Below are 22650 nucleotides of genomic sequence, written 5' to 3'. Positions count from 1 at the left end.
TAGACCCGGGAGAATATGCCACTATAGTAGTTCCTGACAGGGTTATTTAAAATACGTTTCTCTAAGAATATAGTTGAACTGTATGCGTTTGCATTTATTATCAGGTAAATTAAATTATGCTAGACACAGTTAAGCAAAACACCAGCAGATACCACAAATTAGCGCAACCGGATGTAAATTCAGAGCGGATTTATTTTTTTGTGTGTAACTTGATTTGTCTTCCGGCGTCAAACATCACTGTTTATATGTGATCAGATTATCAGCCTCTCCAAAAAAATTAATTGCTGTGGTGGATGCCGACATGGAAGATAGTGAAAAGAAAGCCCCATCAGTAATCGATCGTTATTTCACCCGCTGGTATAAAACTGGTAAGATGTTCCGATAAGTAATGTTGTTGTTAATTCTTTGTTTGTCCGCTCTAGTCAGTTGTTTTATTGTAGCTCAGCGCACGTTCAAAATAACTTGTTGTTAATGTTTTAAATATATACTTTTATAATATGTCAAGTTTATTCGCTGTGTTGGTGTAAATGCTTATGTAGATCTGAAAGGAAAAGCATGTGAGGATCACTGCATTCTACAGCACTCCAACAGGTACGTTATATTTCTTATTGTTTTATGTAGCTTCGTACTGTACACTTCTCTAAAGTTTATTTTTATTCAATCTATATAGAGGATAGCTAAATACTTTCCTCTCTCTTTTTATTGATGAATATCACATTCTAACAAACTAATATTTTTATACACTTCAGATGTTTTATACATAGATTTTAAAAGCCTCTCAATTGCCATTTAAAAATTTCTTCTAAAATGAGCTATTATCGGGCTCCTATATTTATGTTTATTTCACTTTAATTGCATAATGACCAATACATTGCCATTACAGTAAAATTACTAAACCTAAACATAGGAGCCTGATAAAAATGCTCATTTTAGATCCAAATTTCAGACGGCACTTAGAGGCTTTTGCATCTGATCTCTTTGCATGTACACTCTTCTTTATTTTCTGAAAATCCACAGGGCCATAAGTGCTCATATTTGTAGAAACACCCCTCTATAGTTATTTCTAAGCATACCTTTGCTAATAAAGCGTTTCGTTCTCGTCAGGATATGCGTCATCACACTCGCAGAGTCTCATCCTATCCTTCAGAATGGACGGAAAATCAAAAATATAAACTACCAGATCAGCGATGGATGCAGTCGTCTGAAGAACAAGGTGTCTGGAAAGTCAAAGCGAGTGGGTACCTTTGCCTTTAATAACTTTATTTCATACTGCAAATGTAGACACAGTGATTGTGATGATTACTTTTATATCTTAACTGACACTTTCCCTGAACATTATCAGTTAATGTCATTTTAATTCTGCAGGGCGGTCAGTTCCTGACAGAGTTTGCGCCACTGTGTAGAATAACATGTACAGATGAACAGGAATACACCATATTCAGGTCAGTTACACATATTGTCACCGGACATACAGCACACTGAATTTTTTATATTCTTAAAATGAAATCAGTTCAACTCATGTTTTCCCAGCTGTATCAGAGGACGTCTTCTAGAAGTAAATGAAGCCATATTGAACAAGCTAGACCTGTTATCGGAAAAGGTTATTACCAATACTGCTTAAAAATTAAACGGAAAATCTTTAAGCTTTTTCAAATTCAAGACCATGTGCGTGAATGGTGTTCTCTTTTGGCACAGCCTTCCACAGAGGGATACATTGCCGTTATACTACCCAAATTTGAAGAGAGTAAGAGTATCACTGAAGGCCTTCTGACCAGAGAACAATATGAGGAGGTTCTGACTAAAAGAAACCAACAAGAAGAGCCTTGCTGAGATCAACTTGCGCTTTGGAGCTGCCGAATGACTGCCGAGTCTGCTTTAAGGAATAATTACTTCAAGCTGGTAGAAACATGAGTGGCAGCATGAATGTGTGCCACTCACACATTAAAAAAAAAAAAAAAAAAAAAAACATCTTGAGGAAATTTTGAAGGAATGAAGACTTGTCTGCTGGATCCAGAGGAGTCTTGGATTTGACTGGAGTGCATTTTGTTGGACCACTAGTATAACAATGCCAGTGTTATGTTTTTTTGAGTGTGTTTATTGTTTCATTAAGAAGTTTCCTAATTTGAGAAGTAAAAGATCTGTGTCCTCGCAGAAACATTATTTTCCGTCTGGTTGCTATAAAACTGCTTATAGCCCTGATGCTAAATAAAGGAACTCGTCCCTTCTGAGTGTATTCTGCAATGTTTGTTTTTATTCAGTAAATTTATTTTACACAAACTAAGGTCGGTGCTCTCAAAACGGTTATCCGCTGTCTCAACGCTGAGAATTGTTTTTTTTTTTTTAAAGATGTGTATAATTATTTATCTGTACAATTCACAAAACAATATAGTTGAAAATACAACCAACATAAAGCCATCTGAGAATTTCAATAGTTTTGATGTTAGTACGCGCTTTTAATAAATGTATTGATTGAAGATCCAGCTTACTCTTTTTTTATCACGCGTATGCTGGATGGCCTTAGTTTGGAGGAAGTGTTTTGTGCGTAAATAAATCACTCAAAGCATAAATGTTTAAGAAAAATAACGTATATTTAGATTCTTTTTTTTCTGATTTCACAATCATTCAATGGTCCAACACTAATACAACTCAAGGTCATAGCTGCACAATCATCTCTAAAGCTTATTGTTTGACTGACTGAAGAAAATCAGAGGAACAGACTATCAGCTATAATTGGTGTGTGAATGGAAATCCGATTCTGAAGAGCCTTTTAACCTGCGCCACACTAAAAATTTCAGTACACAACAGCCTAAGCTATTGAATTATACACCGTCTTACTCTAACCTTTTAGGTTAATGTACCAAAGCTTGGCTTACATTGTTAGGACTGAAGTAAAAATACAAATCACAGTGACCTACAAGGCAGTCAAAACTATTAAGACCCTTCCACTCCTACGCAAGTACTTTTAAAGGGCCAGTTAACCTGAAAATAAAAAAAATCTTTATTCACTTCTACTCATGTCGTTCCAAACCTGTATGAGCTTCGTTGGAACTTAAGTCATACTGGTTTTGAATAACATGAGGGTAAGAAAACATTAAACATTTTCATTTTTAGGTGAACTAAAACTCTTTTTCGCGATCATCCTTCAGAAATGCCCCCTTTGGAAAGTAACATTCCCTGCTGTAAACATACTAAAGTCACTGAAACTGTCTTACAAAGCACTGAGCGGACTGCCCTGTGGCGAAACCAGTGTAGGAAGATGATTAAAACTGGACATATTTGGCATCAACTTGTACATGAGGCAGTTATGTTAAATACAGTGTGCAGAAGGAGGGGGGGGGTTTCTTCTTTTTTTGCATCAAAACTTTTACCACGTACACCTCAATGTTGGCTAATCACGAGAAACGCAGCTGAATATTCGGTTAAAACCGTAGCTTATTTACCAGCCATTACACTTGAAAGAATCGCATAATGACCTGAACACATGCAATGAAGGGTTTTTATCTATTTTTTTTGGTATCTGGAATGAGGCTGGTAATGCTAACGCTATCGTACACCACAAAGCGAATGGGCAGAAGCACAAAGAATGGCACGTTGTGTGCGAGTGCATTGCCATGCACTGTGTGCGCGACAACAGGCAGAAGAGCCTTTGGTTTTCAGAGCTATTTGCTCTCCAGGAATGTTAGATTGGCCATGTGTTGCTCCAAGGATTTGACCCCGAAGCCGTTGGAGCCTTTGCCGTTCAGATTTTCCTCGCTGACGGTCGTGCTCAGCTGCTTCTCCCTCCAGTGCTGAGGTGAAGCCAGACAGCTGCGCTCTGCTTTACACTGCAATTAAAGGTAGAAGATACAGTTTAATACAAACATGCTCGTTTCATTTATAAAACAGAACATAAATCACATCAGAGGGTGCACAATATATCACACGAAAAGAAAACAATATTTAAAGCTTTTATGCTTTTTATGTTTGCTTGTTTCCTCAGTATTAATTATTTTTGCTGTAATCCAAGACTCTTTAAAGTTCGTCTTTGACAACAAGCTTTCCGAATCGGCATGGAGATACTATGATTTTTATTTAACCCTTATTTTACTCTTCTGTTTTTAATATTTTAATTCATTTTTATATCCTTTGTCATTTAATTTTGGTTAAATTGTTAGAAATTGTGTTTTTGGATGTATTTGTTTCTTTAAAATACTTTTTGTTCCTTTTATTTTACATTAAATTCAATTATTTTAATGCATCAAGGTAAACTAAATGAAAATGAGAAATGTGACGACAAGCTGAAATAAAATGAGTTCAAGTTTTTTTTTCTATTTTCTTTCAAGAAACTATTTTATTATGGTTTTAGTTCAGCTTTAGCCTTTGTTTGACTAAGTTAACTATAGTAACCCTATATATATACTGTTTGTACAGTCATAAAATTCAGGCTGATACTGCTAATCTGATAATAATTGTACAGTATGAACATTTTTGAGATTTGCTCATTTAGATTTTCAAATGTCATCCAAGGGCCTTTCCCAGTCTCACCACTATCTCCTGTAAGTTTTAATCTGTCCCATCATAAAAAGGCAAAATGCCAAAAATAAATGAAAAACAAAAAGTTAGCAAATTATTATTGTTATTATTAAGAGAAAGTGAGTGTTAGATGATGGCGTGAATGTAATCTAAATATAAATACAAATACACATTGCCATCTAATACAGATAAAATGCAAAGAAGTTAATCCAGATGTTCACGTTGCTACCTACCTTTCTGATGAGCTTATTACAGATGGGCAGTAAATATACCACCACTGTCAAAATGCCTTTGGTATTCTGTATGGATGAGTCGACCTGAACGAGACAAGAAAAACGGATGAATCATTAGCTGACTAAACTTCCCAAAATGCAGTATTGCTAACAAGTACACCACGTACACCCACATTTCAGTCAAGCTATCATTTTTCAGCGACAACAATCTATACATTTCTGACAGCTGATTTGTGGAACAGAGCGGTTCCCATATAATTGGTTTTTGTGAAATAATATGCTTGGAAACCACACGATGGCTCCTGAAGACATGCTGGGAGATCCTGATTGAGCTCGTTTTTTCCGGAGATCGTTTTTTTTTTGGTTCCACAGCACGTCAAGAACACAGCTTCTATAAACCTATTTAAACCTGCCTCCGGCTGTGACCTTTGCTTTATCAAAACAGAAGGATGACCCTGGACAGCATGCCATTTTATCAGGTTAAATGGAGTCAGGAAATAGAGTGAGGTCAGTGTCTTTGCAGGAGAAACAGATTTATTATCTAATCACATTTGGCAGTGACCTGCGACTTTTAACTTTAGTTTATATTGTTCTGTTTAAATGTCGAAATTAAGACGAATCGATGTCATTTGAATCCTCAGATACCAGTTTATGAATTTAAGTGCATTAATGGATTGAACTGTCGAGTCGAACAAACAAAAACCCTACTCATGTCTGCTCCATTCATTTACGTTCAAGAGCAGTCTGCGGCGGTTATACTGGATTACCTTCTGAAAGATGGCGCTCTTGCCCTGAACCGGAGTCTTGGCACAGACCTGCAGCTGTTGACATGCGGCTGACAGCTTCTCGGTCTCAGACAGAATAAGGATTCTGTCTTCATCCAGCAGCTATAACACAGACACAATATGTGGCCTTAACATTTCAAACAGGACATTTGAGAGATTTTGGGAGATGCTTCGTTAAACTTCAACACAGTAGCCCTTTTGCTTAGAGACTCATTTCCTACATTGACCTTTGCAAATTTATGAACACTGCAGGCTGTTAACGAGACAATTAACAATTTGTGAACTTTTTCCATTATATATCTATATATTAAACTTCGAAGCAGCAAAAGGATCACGTGACACTAAAGACTGGATTAATGATAATACACACATAAGCCTATAACATATATATAGTAGCAGTTTGTTTTGTATGCATCCATCATTGCTTTTCTTTTCAGGACTTCCTGGGGCACGGACAAATTTAACAATCTAATAGCCCTAATTGAGATTTTCAGCTAAAACTGCATTACAGGTTTGCCAAAGCGAGGTAATTGCTGAAAGATGGCAAAATAAACTGAGATAAGCAATTTGCGTTAGCCGTATTCAGCTCGCAGCTGGGGAAATGCATTGTGGGTCAGGCATGTTTGCGATTATTAATCAAACCGTGCAGTGCACCACAAGTGTCAGGCTCTGTGATTATGGATGAGTGGCCCCTGTCGGCCCCAGCCAGAGCAGGGTTAACTAACGCTGATAGCCACGTCTCTGTGGTCCCAGTGAGATGGATGGCAGTCATTACAGTGCTTTATTTACAGGCGTCTAATTAAACTGTGGTACATAAGGACCTGCTGGGCACGCGGGAGCATTACCTGCGCACAGAGAGAGTGGAGGATGTGGCACAGCTGGAGACCTTGGTCTGACAACACCTGAAAAAAAAAATCTACAATGTAAGGCTTTACGCTGTATGATTGTACACACCACTTACTTTTTTAATATTAAAGTAAGAAAACACCTAAATAAATTAATAGAACAAGCATGCACGGATTATTCTACATACAGGTCTGTCCATAACGTGAACAATAATGTTTGGTTTATTATTTGCACGTGCAGCAGTTTTGTCGTCTGCAGCTTTAAATGCTCAAACACTTTCTGATTGACTGTCAATGTTTTTATCATTGATCGTTAGCTGAAAAACTGATGTGAAAGTGATAACAATATTGTTTTTAGTGTAACAGAACTTTTTCATGATTAGGATTATTACCATATTATATGTGCAATACTTCCAGGCAGCTATTTCAAGAATTAAATAGCAATTCCAACTTAAAATATACTCCCAAAAATTACTAACATCTCACTGATATTGAAGACTGAAGTCTCAAGAAAATGAGAAAAGCACCATTTAGTAGTCAAATCCAATGATTGGTGTCATGCTATGTCGTGTCAAAATTATCATAATTACCAGAGTAGTTCAAAACCTCAGAAAATGTTTGTTACTATGGCAATGCTGAAATTGATCCATGTAAAAAATAAAAATAAAAATTACTTGGTTATATTAAATCAGCACAGTCTTTAAGAGATCAAATCAGCTAACGCTTACATGAATAGAAATTTATAACATTTGAAATAGCATATTGGTTATTTTTTACATACAGTCACAACGAACTTGGAGACTTTGTTTTTTTCACATTATGAGTTATAATTTTGTGTTTGACGTAAGAGGTTGTGTTTGAGAACGACACACTGCCTAATCAGCATTTCCTCCCCATTCACAGCACACTTCCTGTCCTGGATCACTGTATCTCACAGACAAATGACAGCTGGCCCTTTTAATAATATATTGATCCATCTTTTCCAGAGGATTCATTGCTCTTAACGGCACCTTGAGGAGATTCAATTAAAAAACCTATGAGAGAGAATGAACGCTGGCGTACCTCGGCTTGGTGGAATAGATCCAAAGTTGTCTTCAGTAGGCCTTCCCCCCTTAATCACAGAGAGCAAAAACACCAGAGTTAATGAAACATCCTTAGAAGATCCATAAAACCGATTGTTTAGGTTGACAGAAAGTGCAGATTAATAATAACAACATGCTCTTATCTTCTGAACAGACGTTTTTCATAAAGCTTAAACTTTCCAGCATGCCGTATTTAATTTCCTGTGTAATATAACACTACTCGAACCAAGCTGATGATCTGATAAACGGACTATGAAGTTTCTGAAAAGGTTTCCAGTGGGTTACCTGGTGAAGAGGTACATGGAATAAGCCATGCTGGATATGATCTGACACAGCCGAACCATGTCGTGGTCCTGCTCGTCCCAGCGCTCCACCTCTGAGTCCACATCTGAAGTGAGGAGACACAGTTCCAGCCCAAGCTTGGCGATGGTGGTTTGCTCCTGAATAGATCACGGCCACAAGGATACTTCATGAAGAACTAAATACTAATAAATTATTACATTTTTATTTAAATATATATAGCAGAAGTTACAGTAACTAAGAAGTTTCCGTTGCTTAAAGATTGTTAAAAAAGTAATATGTCTGATTATACGGCATTTTCAAGTTTTAAAAACATTAAAGATTAAACTATTAAAAATTGGTTTTAGAAAAACTTGGAAAAAGCTAAAATAAAACAAAAAACAATTATTACATTAAAAACTAGCTTTAAACCTTGCCAGGTTTTTATTAAACTAATAACAATTACAAAAGCACATGAAATAATACTACTTTTATTAAAATCACAGTAATTTAAAATAGTAATAAATCCTATTTAAAAAATTATATAATAATAAATAATTATATATGCATTTTTTTATTATTTTTATTTATTTTTGTGACCAAATTACATTTTATGATCAAATTACATATTTTTGTGACACACATAAATTAGTTTCATCACACCTAGGCTTACCAGCTGTTCTTGAAATCTTAATTAATCTAAAAATGCAAATATTGTAATCTACATTTGGAAAAGGAATAGCAAAGGTATATAATATTTGGGACAAAAATGACAAATAATGTCAAGAATAGAGCAAGATTAAAACTTTTCAGCCCAGTCTTTTCCAATTGACAGATAAAAACTACTTCAAAAAATACTTGAGCTTTTTTGTTCACGCATTATGTTTTATTTGGGGGAAATCGTACCTCAGCGTCAAGTTTGGCAGCCTTCACCGTCTTCAGGTTGGCAGAGTGTTTCTATGAAGTAGATGAATCAGTAAATAATGAAGGACATGATACGGTAAGAGGAATTTGCGATAAAATCATAACTGCTTGTGAGACTCACCCCTGGTCTGGGTAGAGACAGATATGTTTTCTTATCACCTGAAATTAGAAAGACAGTTTAAGTATTAAAACTAAATATGCAAATAGGTCCCAATAAAAGATAAATGCGATTCAAGTACACGTCTAGTCTGAAAATGACTGGACAGTGATGTGGATGAACAGATACAAAAGCAGGATCTTGGGGGATGACAGTTTGTTTTGGGAAATATCCCGGTTGGCTCTGATGATGACTGGGAGCCTCTCATCTGGAACAAAAACATCTCCCCAGGCACCGGGTTTCTGTCATGTTACTGATGCCTTGCTTCGGACTCTGACAAATATCGCCGCCGCATAAAGCTCTTTATGCGCTGCCGTGAGAAAACCAGAGTTTCACTCGAAAGAGTCGCCATCGCTCAAACGCATCCTTGAGCGCTATGTCCAAATACAGATGAGTGAAGGGACTTTCACAGACCTGTAATCTCAGCGCGGCCGCAGCAATGCGCCCTTAACCTTGCCTACAGAGATTTATCCGGCCTCTATTCAATTACCTCACGTGAGGGATGTGGATGCAGTGTAAATGTCAAAGCTGCACATCTTTAGCGGCTGGAAAAGATAACAATCTGGCCACGAGGAAAAAGACCTTTAAAAAAAAAAACCTTATCGCTGCCCTGCCCACAGACATGAACAAATATATTTTGTGCACCTGGAAATAGCTGCTACTGAAGCACCCATGAAATCCAGATTACAATACTGTGGTAAGTACGCTCTTTCATGTCTTGGGTTAGAAAAAGAAGCTGTTTAAGCGTGAAGTCCTAAAAGCAAGCCTAGGCACTGACAGACTGAACAGCTTGACAGACGCACCTCTGCGGCCCTCAAACACATCATTGATCTCCTTCAGTAGGATGGCCATGTCGCACAGCTGGGACTCCCAGGCCTCGCAAAACACATCCAGGTTTTCTTTGGCAATCTTGCTGGTGGGGTGCAGAGCAAGGGTCTGTGCTGCTGAGATGATCTGAGGAGAAATCGCTTTTTTAACACTATTTTCAAGAACTTTCTCGTCAATGTTAAATATGCAGGACCATTCAAAAGCTTAGGAAAGTTTTGATTATTTACCAACTTATTTATCTTAAATCAATTCTTTTATTCTGCAAGAATGGATTAAGACTATCGAATGCAGCAGTAATCATAATATAAAGAACAACAACTTTATATTCATCGAAGTATCCTGATGTACCACAGCTTTGCCATGACAAGAATAAATTACATTTTAAAATATGTTAACTTTTTTTTTTTTTACATTTACATGAACGCAGCCATCGTGAACACAAGTGATTTCTTTCAAAAATATAAAAAAAGGGTAGTACATATAATAAAATAATGCAATATGTATGTATGTATATTTTATTTTATTGTATTTTTTGTTTGTTTTTGCATGAAAACCTTTCCTGGGAGCATAGATAAGAAAACTTTTCTGAAGTATTGGCTGCTGAAAATTCAACATTGCTCTCACAGGAATAAATTATATTTCTTTTTTGTGATCAAATATTTAAAAGACAACAACAACAAAGTATTTTCGAACAACCGAAGGGAAATATGCATATACATATGTAAGTAATAATTTACATTTCAAAATATATTCAAATTGAAATCTGTTTAAATTGTAATCATAATTCACAATACCGCCGCTTTGCTGTATTTTTGATTAAATAAATACAGCCTTGGTGAGGTGTCTTTTAAAAACCTCAGTGTACTGTAAGTTCTGATGTGACTGCATAATTCGAACTGTGCAACATCTGAATATCAATATTCATCGTTGGTTTCTTTCCAGTGTCCCACAGCATAAATGCACCATCTAACTCTGTCGGCAACTGCATAATTATGATTTACAACTTACTGGGAGGATGTTTCAAAAAACAAACACAGCGAAGCAGAGCTCGTCTCCGCTGAGGGTGTGGATTCAGCTGGTAATTACCTGTGGCTTTTGGAATTACAGATAAAGCAACTCATTACCATGCACCCCTGAAGCTGCCGCTCACCCGCTGTGCTCTTATTGGCTGCCTGATCTTTAGGCCTCATCATTATTGGCTGGTGAGGTGAGGTTGCCCTCTCTAAGAACACTCATCCTGCTTGCAATCAGATATGCTAATGAAGCGTGCTGATGAAATTCACTGCAAATACACTCATTCTGCATATTGGCCCAATCTTACTTTTTCTTTTCATATGTTCGCATGTTAACTACTGTTTGCATTGAAAAAGAAAACAAGCAAGAACCGTAAAGACGATTTTGAAGCATGATTTTGTTTGGGGTGTTTTTTTTTTCATTCAGCTGAAAATGCATTTTAATTGCAATTTCTTGCAATTTTATGCCTATGCATGTAATTGCTTTTGCCTCTGCTGTTTTTTCGGTAATCAGAGCTGCAAAGTCAACAACAAGAGTGCGAAATGTGTCAAATAAGCATTGCTGATTTTTGAAAAATAAGCACTAACTGAGGCGAATAACAGTCGTCTTCTGTTCTTTTATTAACAAAATCTATATTGTGTAAGTCTCTGAAAGACTTGGAAAAAAAAGTCTCAGTTGCTAAGATGTCAGATTCCTATTTACTAGCAGACAGCCTCTCTGTTTACCTGAGGACCAATGACACGGAAAGTTTCCTCAGCATGAACGCAGGTGATCTCCAGCGGCTCAGTCCCAGAAATGTGGCAGAGCAAACGGCAAGTCTGAAATCAGAATAAATTACACTACACTGAAGTTAACCCTATAGTGAAACTCAAACCCTTTATTCTGCAATATAGTTATTGTTAAATTCTGCGGTGCATAAAACCTATATATTTTTCTGTCACTGTTTAACAATGGTGTAAAATGAATCTGCTGTTTGTTTGTTTTTTAATAAACTGCTTTGTAATCAATTCTTTATCAGAACGAAGTGTTAAACAGAGCCGCTCACCTCCACCAGTTGCTCTTTGTGTTCAGTCAGTGTGCCGGCATAATCAGCCACAGCCTCCAGGTTTCCATCCCCACCGGAGGCCTTCAGGGCCTGCAGCACCAGATGATCTGAATGCAGCTTCAGCAGCTCAGTGGCCCTTCCCACCGCCACCCTATGAAGCTGAACAAAAAGAAAAAAGCCTAATAATGTGAACTGGCCAGTGGTATTAATTACATGCAAAACAAGTCGAGATTGTTTAAGTAACATACCATGTTTCCATTTACTATGAGCAATATATGAATTCTTTAAAGTAGGAGTATTCCTATGAGGGTTTTATTATGTCACATATGAGACCATACGCAGTGTTTTTGCTTTTATGTTCGTAATGCCTGTCAATAAATAATATTGAATATTATTTATGTAATGTCATGTTAAAGTATATTGTTGTTCAAATAAAACAAATCGTAGCAGTTTTAATTTCAAATCACCTCAAAGTAAAAAGTTATGATATCTTGCAGACCGAAGTGGATCAGATTCAGTAACTTCTCTAATGGATTCATTAAATGGTTTACAAACTAAACTTTTGAAAGTTTCTGTGCCATTCTTTAAAAGACTTTAAATAGACATGTGTTGTCTTTGTCTCTTTCTAAACTCATGCCATTCAGTTCAAAAGCAGATTGACAAATTAAGTAAATATGTCATGCCACTGTAAATTCAGCATAAGTGATAACGGGAACACTGGAATGGATGCTTTGAAGATTTTGATTTTGTTTTAGATTCTTGGCTCATGGGATTCAATCCCTGTGCGTAGCTTGTCACAAGAATCTCACCTCTCGCCTGAGATCGCTGACACTCTGACAAGTCTTCAAAATAGAGAGCTCCACCTCGTCCGTGGCCTCTTTGGCTTTAAGCGATTGCTGCTGGAGGGGAAAAGAAACAGAAACAAAAAGACAAAAAGGGATTTTAACACATTGCAAACGGGATGATTTTCAACCGGTTGAATGTGCACCATCAATGCTGAAGAGCTGTCAAGCTTCAACACAAGCGTCAGTGGCCCAAGCAACCCTGAAAGATGGACTTTGTTAGACACGACAGTCTTTATCCACAGTTTTCTCTTCAGAGGACAGGCAGACAGGTGGGTGGGATTGCTTTCAGACGGGATTACGATGGGGTGTCAACACAAACACGCCACAGAAGCCGTGTGAATGTTTGAAGCCCTCTCATCTTCCGCGCTTTACTCCGAGACATCACACTGGGACTTAACCAGTCATTGCACTTCAGTGAACACATTCTCAACGTTTCTGTCACTGAAGTGGTGGACAGGTAAAGTGGGGAACAACCCAGATATTACCATGTAAAAAAAACATCGCTGTCTCTAAATAAGTTTTGGCTCACGACAGCAGAGACATGTACATAGTCATAAACATTCAAGGACTCGTAGAAAGAAGAAATGCAGTGCTTGAGGGAGGAAAATTCATGCCCACGGAATGTTCACTGGCGGTCGCACTTAAAAATGTCAAGAGCCTGTTTAAAGGGACAGTTCCAACCCGAGCGGCCGGTTTTATGGAGTCCACGAGTAATGGTGCACAGGTTCTTTCATTTGGATTAAGTCATGTTACAAAGGTGCAGGGTTGATGCATTGAGTGCTCTTCACGATGAACAAATCACTACATTTGAAGTCTGGATTTACCTGAAAATGAACAAGTCAGCGTTCTACATGCAGACATGTATACTTCACTTTGTGTTCTGTATTTATTACTTTTTGGAGAACAGGAATTATGATCAAAATGTCTATCATTTTGAAATTTCCAGCCTAAGCTATCATTTTGGTTAACCCTTTTCGGATAAATCCTTCCCTAACAGCACGTAATACAAAACAAATTGTCACTTTAGATGCTGGTGTCTTCCTGTCTAAGTGGGCGATTCTTAGGCAGAATCAGAACGTCTGGCTTCATGAGACTGGGAAAAACTGGCATAAAAGTTTAATTGGAGGCAGGCATTACGTCCTCAAAAACTAGATAAATTTATAGTAATACAACAAATAAGTATAAAGAAATCTGGGACCTAGCAGTCTGTACTGCCTGTCTAAGAGAATCTTTTTCATAAAGAAACTCTACAACAGTGACACAAGAAGATAAAGATTGTCATTTTCCTTCAGAAATTGCTAAATGTAATCACACACTACTGTTAAAAAGCTTGGGGTCAGCAATTTCTATAATTTGACCAGTAAAGGCATTTATAGAAGGCTTCAATTTCTTTTTCAAGTAAATGCTGTTCTATTCTATAGCTTTTCAAAGGTCTTTCAGATACATTTTAACCAATACATTTCCATGACCTTTTTAGCGATTACTGAAATTGAAAAAATCCTTATTCAACTCAAAATGTGGTTGGAAATCAGACTTTTTTACTAGATACCTAAGTACAGATTCCTACAAAATAGATCAGAGAATAACTAGCAAACCTTACATTGATAGAAATTCCTTGACTTTAAACATTTATTTATATCAGTAACATTTCTAGGTGAGGAAAATAATAATTTTACATTTCTTAGTATTCAGGTTTTTCATGATTGTAGGAACACTGTATTCTGTACATTTTAGGCTACTACTCATATTCACTGTGTTCTTCTGAGGTCACAGTACTAGTAATGCAGAGGTCAGAGTTTTGATTCCCAGCAAACACATTTAAAGAACCGGAAGTAACATCGGACAAATGCGTAAGAATAAAAAGTATATATATACAGTGTGTGTATATATATATATATATATATATATATATATATATATATATATATATATATATATATATATATATAAATAAAATGCAGTGACTCAGTCTTTTTCCTTGAAAATGTTTTTTCAAGCCATTCAGTGTTCAGCAATGAATACCATGTCAGTTTATATCAACCTTCAAATTAATGCTGCTATTAAACCATTAAAGAGCGCATACATTTTTAAAAAATCTTTTTCCCGTTTCTTTCTTTTCATCCCTTTATGGTTTAAAGACATAAGAAAGTTTAGAGTCAACTCTACCTATGTATAGTCCTTATAACACAGTATAACACGCGGAACAAATCACAAGTATGTCTGAAAAGTATGCTGCTGCACAATAAAAGAAATCATGGCAAAAAAAATCACAGCAAATGAATAGCTTATTCAAGAAACCAAAGGCAGGAAGCAGGAAAGAATAAACGCCTATAGATCTGAACTGTAAGGCTTATTTTTCCCAATGTATGAGGCACAGCGAGGGTGTGAGGTTCATGGGCAGTTGCTCCACCGGAGGAGAAACATGCAGAACATCCTTCACACACTGCACAACAAAGACGTGAAGGACAGATATACAAGCCAAGTGAAACATTTGTGTGAAGATAGGAATAAGAGAGCAAAATCAATGCCATACAGCTACACTGGGAAGGAGTTTGGAGTTTTTCATCAAGTGAGACTCAAATCATAAGGTGAAAGATGGGTCTGTGCGGTCCCTAATTTGTGCGTGTGTCCCTCTTACCGCGTGTCTCCATGTGCTGATGAGCTGTTTGGTCTCCTGACGTGTGATCTGGCAGAGCTGTATGATTGTCTCTCTCTGCTCATGGCTGGTGTAGGCAGAGTCTGTAAAGTCTTCGGTTTTCTCCACCAGAGCTTCCAGCTGAGCCGCCACAGCCTCACAGGACACACAGTACAGAGAGTCTCTCAGACCCTCCACTTTAACCTGAAACACATACATCTGGTGAAAAACTGATTCATCGTGTACAATTTACTGGCCAATATCTGCATTTTTATATAATACTGGACATTTATTTGTTTTTCAACTCATCCACGGGGTGTGTAATCCCAGTAGCACCAAAAATGATTTTTATTCAGAAGTTAATGGTTTTTAAGAGAATTATCTCATGCTTACCAATGCTGCATTTATTTGATCAAATATACAGTAATACTCTCAAGTAGTATTACTATCTGAAGTAACTGTTTTTGTGTTTATCAATGTTGAAAACAGCTTTGCCTGATTAAAATTTTTGTAAAACCTGTAAAACATTTTTTTTTACGATTCTTTGACGAAGATAAAGTTAAAAAGAATAGAATTTATTTAAAATTGAAATGCATTTACTCTTACAATTAATCAAATCGATATGCCTGTGCTGAACAAGTATCAATTTCATTTTTTCATTTTTTTTTTAAAACAAAAAATGATCCCAAACCTTTGAACGGTAACATATTTTTTGACTGGTTGACAGTTTTTGTTTTTTAAAAGAGACACTTTATCCATTGATAGATCCATCTAAGAGCCCTTGGCCTACACCTGCACCTTAAAGTCTCTAATCCCAGCGTAGATGCTGACAGGAAGTGCTTTGGTCTCCCCACCGCTCCTTGTGTCAGTCACAATCTCAATGACTTGCTCCAGGGCCAGACGCATACGCTGGAAGACTGCTTCTTTGTTGATCCGTGCCGACTCACAGTCTGGATGTCTCAGACAAGTCTGAGAGGCAAAGAGGAACAAAAATTATCTTCAAAATGCAGAGGAACAACAAAAGTGTGGCTGCAAAGTTTGACATGTAAATACATTATTACATTTTTTAATAAAGAAAGGAAAACACAGAGGAATGTACAAGCTCAATTATGGAAATAACCCTTATGAAAGGGTGTCATTGATGGCATCAGATGGTGATATCATATAGTACTTTAATATTCATTACACAACCATGGTGTTTTGTGAATACTTTAAAGAAGACGATACTCCAAGGCATGTGTAACAGTACATATCTACAATCTATGATATTACTGTAGTAAAAACAAGGGCAGTTGTGCTGCTTAATACATTTTCAGACAACTGATACTTGTTTCAAAACTCTTTTATTTTTCATTGGTTTGTAACAGTCATTTGACAGCACTATAATGTTACAAAATGTTTCTGTCTAATGAAAATAATCACGATTGATCACGTCCAAAATAAAAGTTTTTGTTTACATGATAAGTGTGTGCTTACGGTGTATATTTATTATGTTTACATAAATACACACAGCATATCAATATTCATGTTTGAAAATGAACATATTTAATATATAAATGACAATTTTTCCCTAAATATATACACATGTATGTGTGTGTATTTATATATAAACACAATAAATATACACAGTACACACACACACACACAAATTATGTAAACAAAAACTTTTATTTTGGATGTGATTAATCAGGATTGATCGTTTAACAGCCCTATAACATTACAAATGTCAATAAAATATTTATTTCTTAAAATCTATTTATTTCACTCAAACTTCTGAAGAGTAGTTAACTAAGATAGATGTCAGAGTATGTCAGATGAATAGATAATAGTAATATTAGTATAGTAATATAATACTAATATTACTATATTGTAATAGTAATATTCAGAATATGATTTGCTCATTTGTTTAACTTCTTCCTGAATCTTGAACTGAAACTTTTTGACACCTCGTTTCATGCATGACCACATTCACACTCATGTTTTTACACACAAACAAACACACCGATATTAACATGTTTTAGACAGCAGATGGTACTCTCTTCCACAATCCTACCTTAGAGGCTGTGAGGAGCATCATGGTGCATTTCTCCAGCACAGCACGTGCGGCGGCCATCCGAGCTCTTTTCTTTTCATCCTTCAGATCCTGACGAAAACAAGAATCCAGAAGACAAATATGAGAAAGCATGCAATGCCTCGAGTGCTTTCAAGTGTTCAGAAATCTCGGCTTAGGTTTACCCTCATAATTCGCTTGCAACAGACAAAGGAGGAATTACACTTTTATCAATTTAGTTCAGTTAAGATTTATGAAACCCATTTGACTGAACCATGATAAAACTAACGTTTCGAACAAATCAAGTGCACTTGACTAGAATCTTAACCATCTGACGCAGGCTGTCAGGAGATCTACAGAACTGAATTCATTCAGTGTTCATTTTCAAGGTCTTGCTTAGAATGAAGGGTAAATTTGGTCCTTGGTAGAGATAGCACTGACATAATGCCTTCCACCGACACTGAGCGAGCTGGAATATAACTCAATAGAGCTGCGTTCACTCGACGCGCCGTGAGGCATTAGGGATTTGTGACTGACAGACTGTGTGTGCGCATGACTGAGAATGAGAGGAACCTGATCTCTCTCACCCAGGCTGGGAGCCATGGCTCACAAAAGGAGAAGTGATTATCTGTTATTATGTTCTTCTGAATAAAACTGAAAAGATGGAGGCTGCAGATTGGCAGGAAAGCTCTGCAGAGATAGGAACGTGATGTGTTTGTGAAACATTATCAAACACATACAGAAGCTTCCTGTTTGAAATGAGACAGCCTTTCCTATCGGTTCTCCGTGTCATTCATATTCATATTACTACTTTGCTAATCACGATGGGACTCCGGAGGAGGAGATCCGGCCATGCACCGCAAGAAAAATCAGTTGAAACCAGTTTCTGATGGTTTAATACGGTTTCATGCGGTGATCGAGCAGTTGTGAAAGCCGATATTGAGCCACGACGAGAGCTAGTGTTAGCACACTTTGAGACACCAATGTAAATTATAGATCTATATAAATCTATATAGAGTAATACCACGCAAGAACCTTCCAAAATCGGGATAACCTTGACTTCCTAAAACATAGTAAAAACTACAGTACACTAGTATAGTGTCATATGACTACAATACATTGTTTCCAAAATAAAATTAGATTTTATATTTATATTGTTCAATTATTTTTGTAACTAATATTTATATTTGTCAGAATAAAGTATACTATTTACTAAAATATTATCTGTAAAATATTAGTTGTATTAAATTAACTGTATCTCCTTTTTACAAGATGTAAAGAGTATTGTGACATAAATCTGAAGATAAAAATTTTAAATTCAATTAAAATGTATAGTATACAAACGTAAACTACATTACCTTGAAGAAGAAGTTTTAAACACTCACTTTTTTCTATTAAAAAAAAAATAAAAATTGTATTTGATTTTACTTGTTTTTATTACTTTGAATATATGGTTGTCCATACACTCACATTAAAATGTAGCAATAATATATATATGTTTTTGACCATGGGTGCAAATATTCAGCAGAACCGTTAGCAGCCCCAACCCGGAACCCAGTTTAATATCTCTTGCTCTATAAAAACATCAGCATCAGCTTTTGACAAACCCCATATCTAAATCTCCCCCTAGCAGCAAAACCAGCTTGACCATATGTAGGTATGACGACAGAGCATTGATAATGAAAAACTAAATCCAGCATTCATTTATAAACAGTACAATTCCCTGCTCTTTCGCATGTTTTTGCATTGTAAACACATGCTGATTTGAGTCTTAAAATTGTGAATTCCTATTAAAAAAACACCACTAGTGTTTGACTTTATCCATCTGCTCTGCACTGCGGTCGAGTGTATCTCACCCAAAAGGTTTTTATCAGTGGGGTTTGAGAGCTGCTGATTGAAACTGCAGTGTGCAGCGCAGTTCAGTTCTTATAACTAAAATCCCTCGATTATCTTCCCCTTCTGCCCTCATCCGATGTATAAATCTACACAGGCTGTACACATCTGCCATAGGAGGTGTCCTTATCAGTGTTTGATTATCTGTAAAGTGAAGTAAAGGATGGAGGGTGAGCAGGGGGATGTGTGTGTGTGTGTGTGTGTGTGAGAGAGAGAGAGAGAGAGGTCACTTACATTCTGTCTGTCTCCTGTGAGATGGGCAAACTCTACCATCTCGTTCCCAAATTGGCTGAAGATTTGGACAAATTCCTGAAAAGTGCTGACTCTCTCCAGCTGCTCCAGGGTAACCAGCACCTGCGCACATACATAAAACCCACGTCTTTCTCAGCTACAGCCCTGAGAAAAAAAAATGCACTTCGTAAAGGTTGCTTTCATAATGAGTTTTATTTAGAAATGAGCTTTATCTCGCATGTCTGTCCTAAGAAATAAAAATAGACTCAACTGAGACAACCGCTGATATACAGTAAGAGCATGGAGGCACTGTGGAAAATCTGAGCATAGGGTGTGATATACACACACATACATACATATATATATATATATATATATATATATATATATATATATATATATATATATATATATATATATATATATATATATATATATATATATATATATATATATATATGTACATAATTATTATTATTATTATTATATTAAATGTACACACACACACATATATATATACACACACATATGTATGTGTGTGCACATGAACTGTGTATATTTATATTATATAGGGATAGCTTTATTATTTATACAGATTTATTATTTATAAAGATTTTTATTAAAATTAACAAAATTATATCTGTATGTTGAAATTTTTATTAAGCATTTCAATAGCTGCAACAGTTGCATAACATAGTACTTTTAACAAGGCAACAAGACTCAAAGACTTAAACCCTTACATATTAGTAGTGGTCATCCATGCTGAGTCACACTGCAGAAACTGTGCTTAAAGAGCAAAGCGTGAGTATGTGTAGGAAAGAAAACTCTTACATGTACCAATGGGCTCAGCGGAAGAAGTCCGAGACACTCACATGGGAGAAAATTGATAAGGGAAGCCTCTATTTGAGGTTAGCTAGCTAGGAGTGGGCGTTATCAGGCATGGTCAGGGACAAATTCAATTGTGCTTCTCTCTAATGGAGAGCTGTTCTGCCGCCTGGCCGTCTAAACATCACTAACTGGACATGATTAGCTCCAGATCTGAGAGCACAAACAGGCGCGCGCGCACAGACAACCCTGCACACTTCCTCATCTCGCTGACATGGATGTTAAGACAGGCCTCTTACTTTATCCTGTGCCACGTCTCTTCAATTATCTCCAAAGCAGAAGGACTCTATATATGCGGCCACGCAGCGATAGCATCTGAGAGCAACCACTAGCCTGCGTGTTCGCCTGTGTACTCTTGTACTTGACAGGAAAAGATGAGTGCCATATTGAGTGCTTGTAAAGGCCAGCGCACAAGTACTTGGACCCGGCAGACAATACGTACTTTGTTGCGGGAGCTTATGATCTGTTTGATAACGATGCAGTCTGCGAGCACCAGGACTTTGGTAACAGAGGAGAGCAGCATGCGAGCAGCTTTCACCATGCCGGTCCTGTCACTAAACACAGTGCTGCGCCCATCGCCCTCACACTGCTCCAGACAGGACACATCCGTCAGCTGAGCTATGGCAGTGCCTGCAGAGGAAAAAACACAGCTGAATGTAAGCGCACGCACACACACACACACACAGGTTTAGATGCAAAAACAAGATATTGTTGTTAAAGTGTTCAAGCCGCTTTAGTAACCACATAACATTTTACATTCTATTCGAAAAAGTTTTTATACACACACACTTCTTTATTGATTTATTTATATATTTTTTTATAACAACTGTTCGAATGGTAAGAATTTTGGGTAACACCTGTTAAATATTAACTATGACCCTTTCCTCAATGAATTCTTAATTTTCTGCTTATTAATAGTTAGTGCAGTATTTGTTCAGTTTAGGTATTGGGTAGGATTAGGGGTGCAGAATACGGTCATGTAATATAAGGCATTAATATGTGCTTAATTAACACTAATAAATGGCTAATATTCTAGTAATAGGCATCTAATAAGAGTAACCGTAAAAAAAAAGTGTCTTAGGTAGGTATATTTGGTTTTTATAAATCAAACAAATGCAAATCTAATAAATAATTTTTTTTTAGAATTTAGAATTTTTAGCAGTCTTCATCGTCACAATATGCTTTATTTTCAAATCATTCTAATATGCTGATAATAACTCAATTACTACTACTATTTTGCTAAATGTTTCAGAATATATATATAATTTTTATTTATTTTTTTCTCCTCCTTTTAAATAAATAAAAAACAAATCAGTTTCTGTCAGATTTAGCCAATTTTGGTTGTTAATTCATCTCCAAAATATAGTTAGAATAGTCCAAAAAAGTATTCAGACACTTTTGGGACACTTTCACATTTTTTGAATCTCACTGAAGCACTCTATATAAATCCTCACTAGCACTGAAACCACCCTGTGAGAAACAAAAACAAATACACACACATAACATGTCTTCTCCTCCCTTAAAGACAACGATAAACCAGCAAGCATTCAGAAAAGTGCCACTGCTTTGAAACAAAAATATGCAATTTCGATAAGTTCATTCCTCCCCAGCACACATTAAGACATTAAGTCACGCACCATTTGATTATTTACAAAGCATCACTCCGGGCGGTCACTTTTTAAGACATCAATAAACATCTCACTTTTCTCAGTGGGCGTCTACTAGCACACAACCCTGTCTAGACACAAATACTATATGCTGACTTATTTTTGGGCAGGGTGGCAGAACTGGCGTGTCATGTCCCAGTTGGAACGTGCTGAAAGGACGCTTGATGAGTGCACTTCCCTGCCTCGTGCCTCAATAAAGCAGCGTTATTTTGAGAGACGGAAAAACTGACACATTCAAAAGTGAAAAGAGAAAGAGGCTGACAAATACAGACAGACGTTTTAGACGGAGAGTAATTTCTGAAGGGAAACAGCTCTGTGCCATCTTAAATTACACATTTGTCCATCTGAAGACACCGTCCTGATTGCATCCGACAGCGTTTCTTTGTTAAATCTCAAAGAGGTTTTAACAATCAAGGTGCCTTGTGCAAAACGCTGCATTGTGGGCCAAATTACTTTGCCAGCGCACCTATCCACAGTCATTTGACTGGGCACAATGCCCGCATTTCCTGCTTTGCTGGTTTTCGTCTCTTGTTTAGCAGCGGCCATACTGAAACATTCTTGTTTCTGGAGGGGATTGTTTGCTGCCTCTGTGTCTTTCCTGAGCTTTGAAGCGGCGTCTTTGTAGAAGCTTATAACCGAATCCCTTGAGCGGCACCAGAGATGCGGTGCTGTCCTCAGCGGCTGGCATTTTCAGCCAACTCTTTTCAGAGAGTTTCCTGCTTTAAAGAGACAAGGCCTCA

General features: G+C 36.8%; 2 protein-coding genes across 2 annotated transcripts in view; one reads left to right on the top strand and one right to left on the bottom strand.

The window, feature by feature from the left end:
- The first annotated feature begins 207 nt into the window (after positions 1–207).
- On the top strand, positions 208–2229 carry LOC122323775 (protein Abitram). Its single transcript, XM_043217879.1, has 6 exons — positions 208–368; positions 540–591; positions 1105–1234; positions 1366–1442; positions 1531–1600; positions 1696–2229. The coding sequence occupies exons 1-6, from the start codon at positions 302–304 to the stop codon at positions 1828–1830; spliced, it is 531 nt and encodes a 176-aa protein (XP_043073814.1). The 5' UTR covers positions 208–301; the 3' UTR covers positions 1831–2229.
- Positions 2230–3341: 1112 nt separating this feature from the next.
- LOC122323870 (alpha-catulin-like) overlaps positions 3342–22650 on the bottom strand; it is a 46975-nt gene continuing 27666 nt past the window's right edge. Inside the window, exons 4-20 of the mRNA XM_043217976.1 lie at positions 20686–20873; positions 19362–19481; positions 17238–17327; positions 15983–16153; positions 15188–15388; positions 12514–12603; positions 11705–11863; positions 11385–11477; positions 9621–9771; positions 8782–8819; positions 8643–8693; positions 7743–7897; positions 7438–7486; positions 6376–6432; positions 5513–5632; positions 4746–4829; positions 3342–3824 (exon numbers count right to left, since the gene is read on the bottom strand). Coding sequence (XP_043073911.1) covers positions 3660–3824; positions 4746–4829; positions 5513–5632; positions 6376–6432; positions 7438–7486; positions 7743–7897; positions 8643–8693; positions 8782–8819; positions 9621–9771; positions 11385–11477; positions 11705–11863; positions 12514–12603; positions 15188–15388; positions 15983–16153; positions 17238–17327; positions 19362–19481; positions 20686–20873 — 1982 coding nt within the window. The 3' untranslated portion in view covers positions 3342–3659. The remainder of the gene's footprint in view (positions 3825–4745; positions 4830–5512; positions 5633–6375; positions 6433–7437; positions 7487–7742; positions 7898–8642; positions 8694–8781; positions 8820–9620; positions 9772–11384; positions 11478–11704; positions 11864–12513; positions 12604–15187; positions 15389–15982; positions 16154–17237; positions 17328–19361; positions 19482–20685; positions 20874–22650) is intronic.

Source organism: Puntigrus tetrazona, chromosome 19 (assembly GCF_018831695.1).
Source record: "Puntigrus tetrazona isolate hp1 chromosome 19, ASM1883169v1, whole genome shotgun sequence".
Lineage (NCBI taxonomy): Eukaryota > Metazoa > Chordata > Actinopteri > Cypriniformes > Cyprinidae > Puntigrus > Puntigrus tetrazona.
This window is presented reverse-complemented; position numbering and strand designations above follow the sequence as displayed.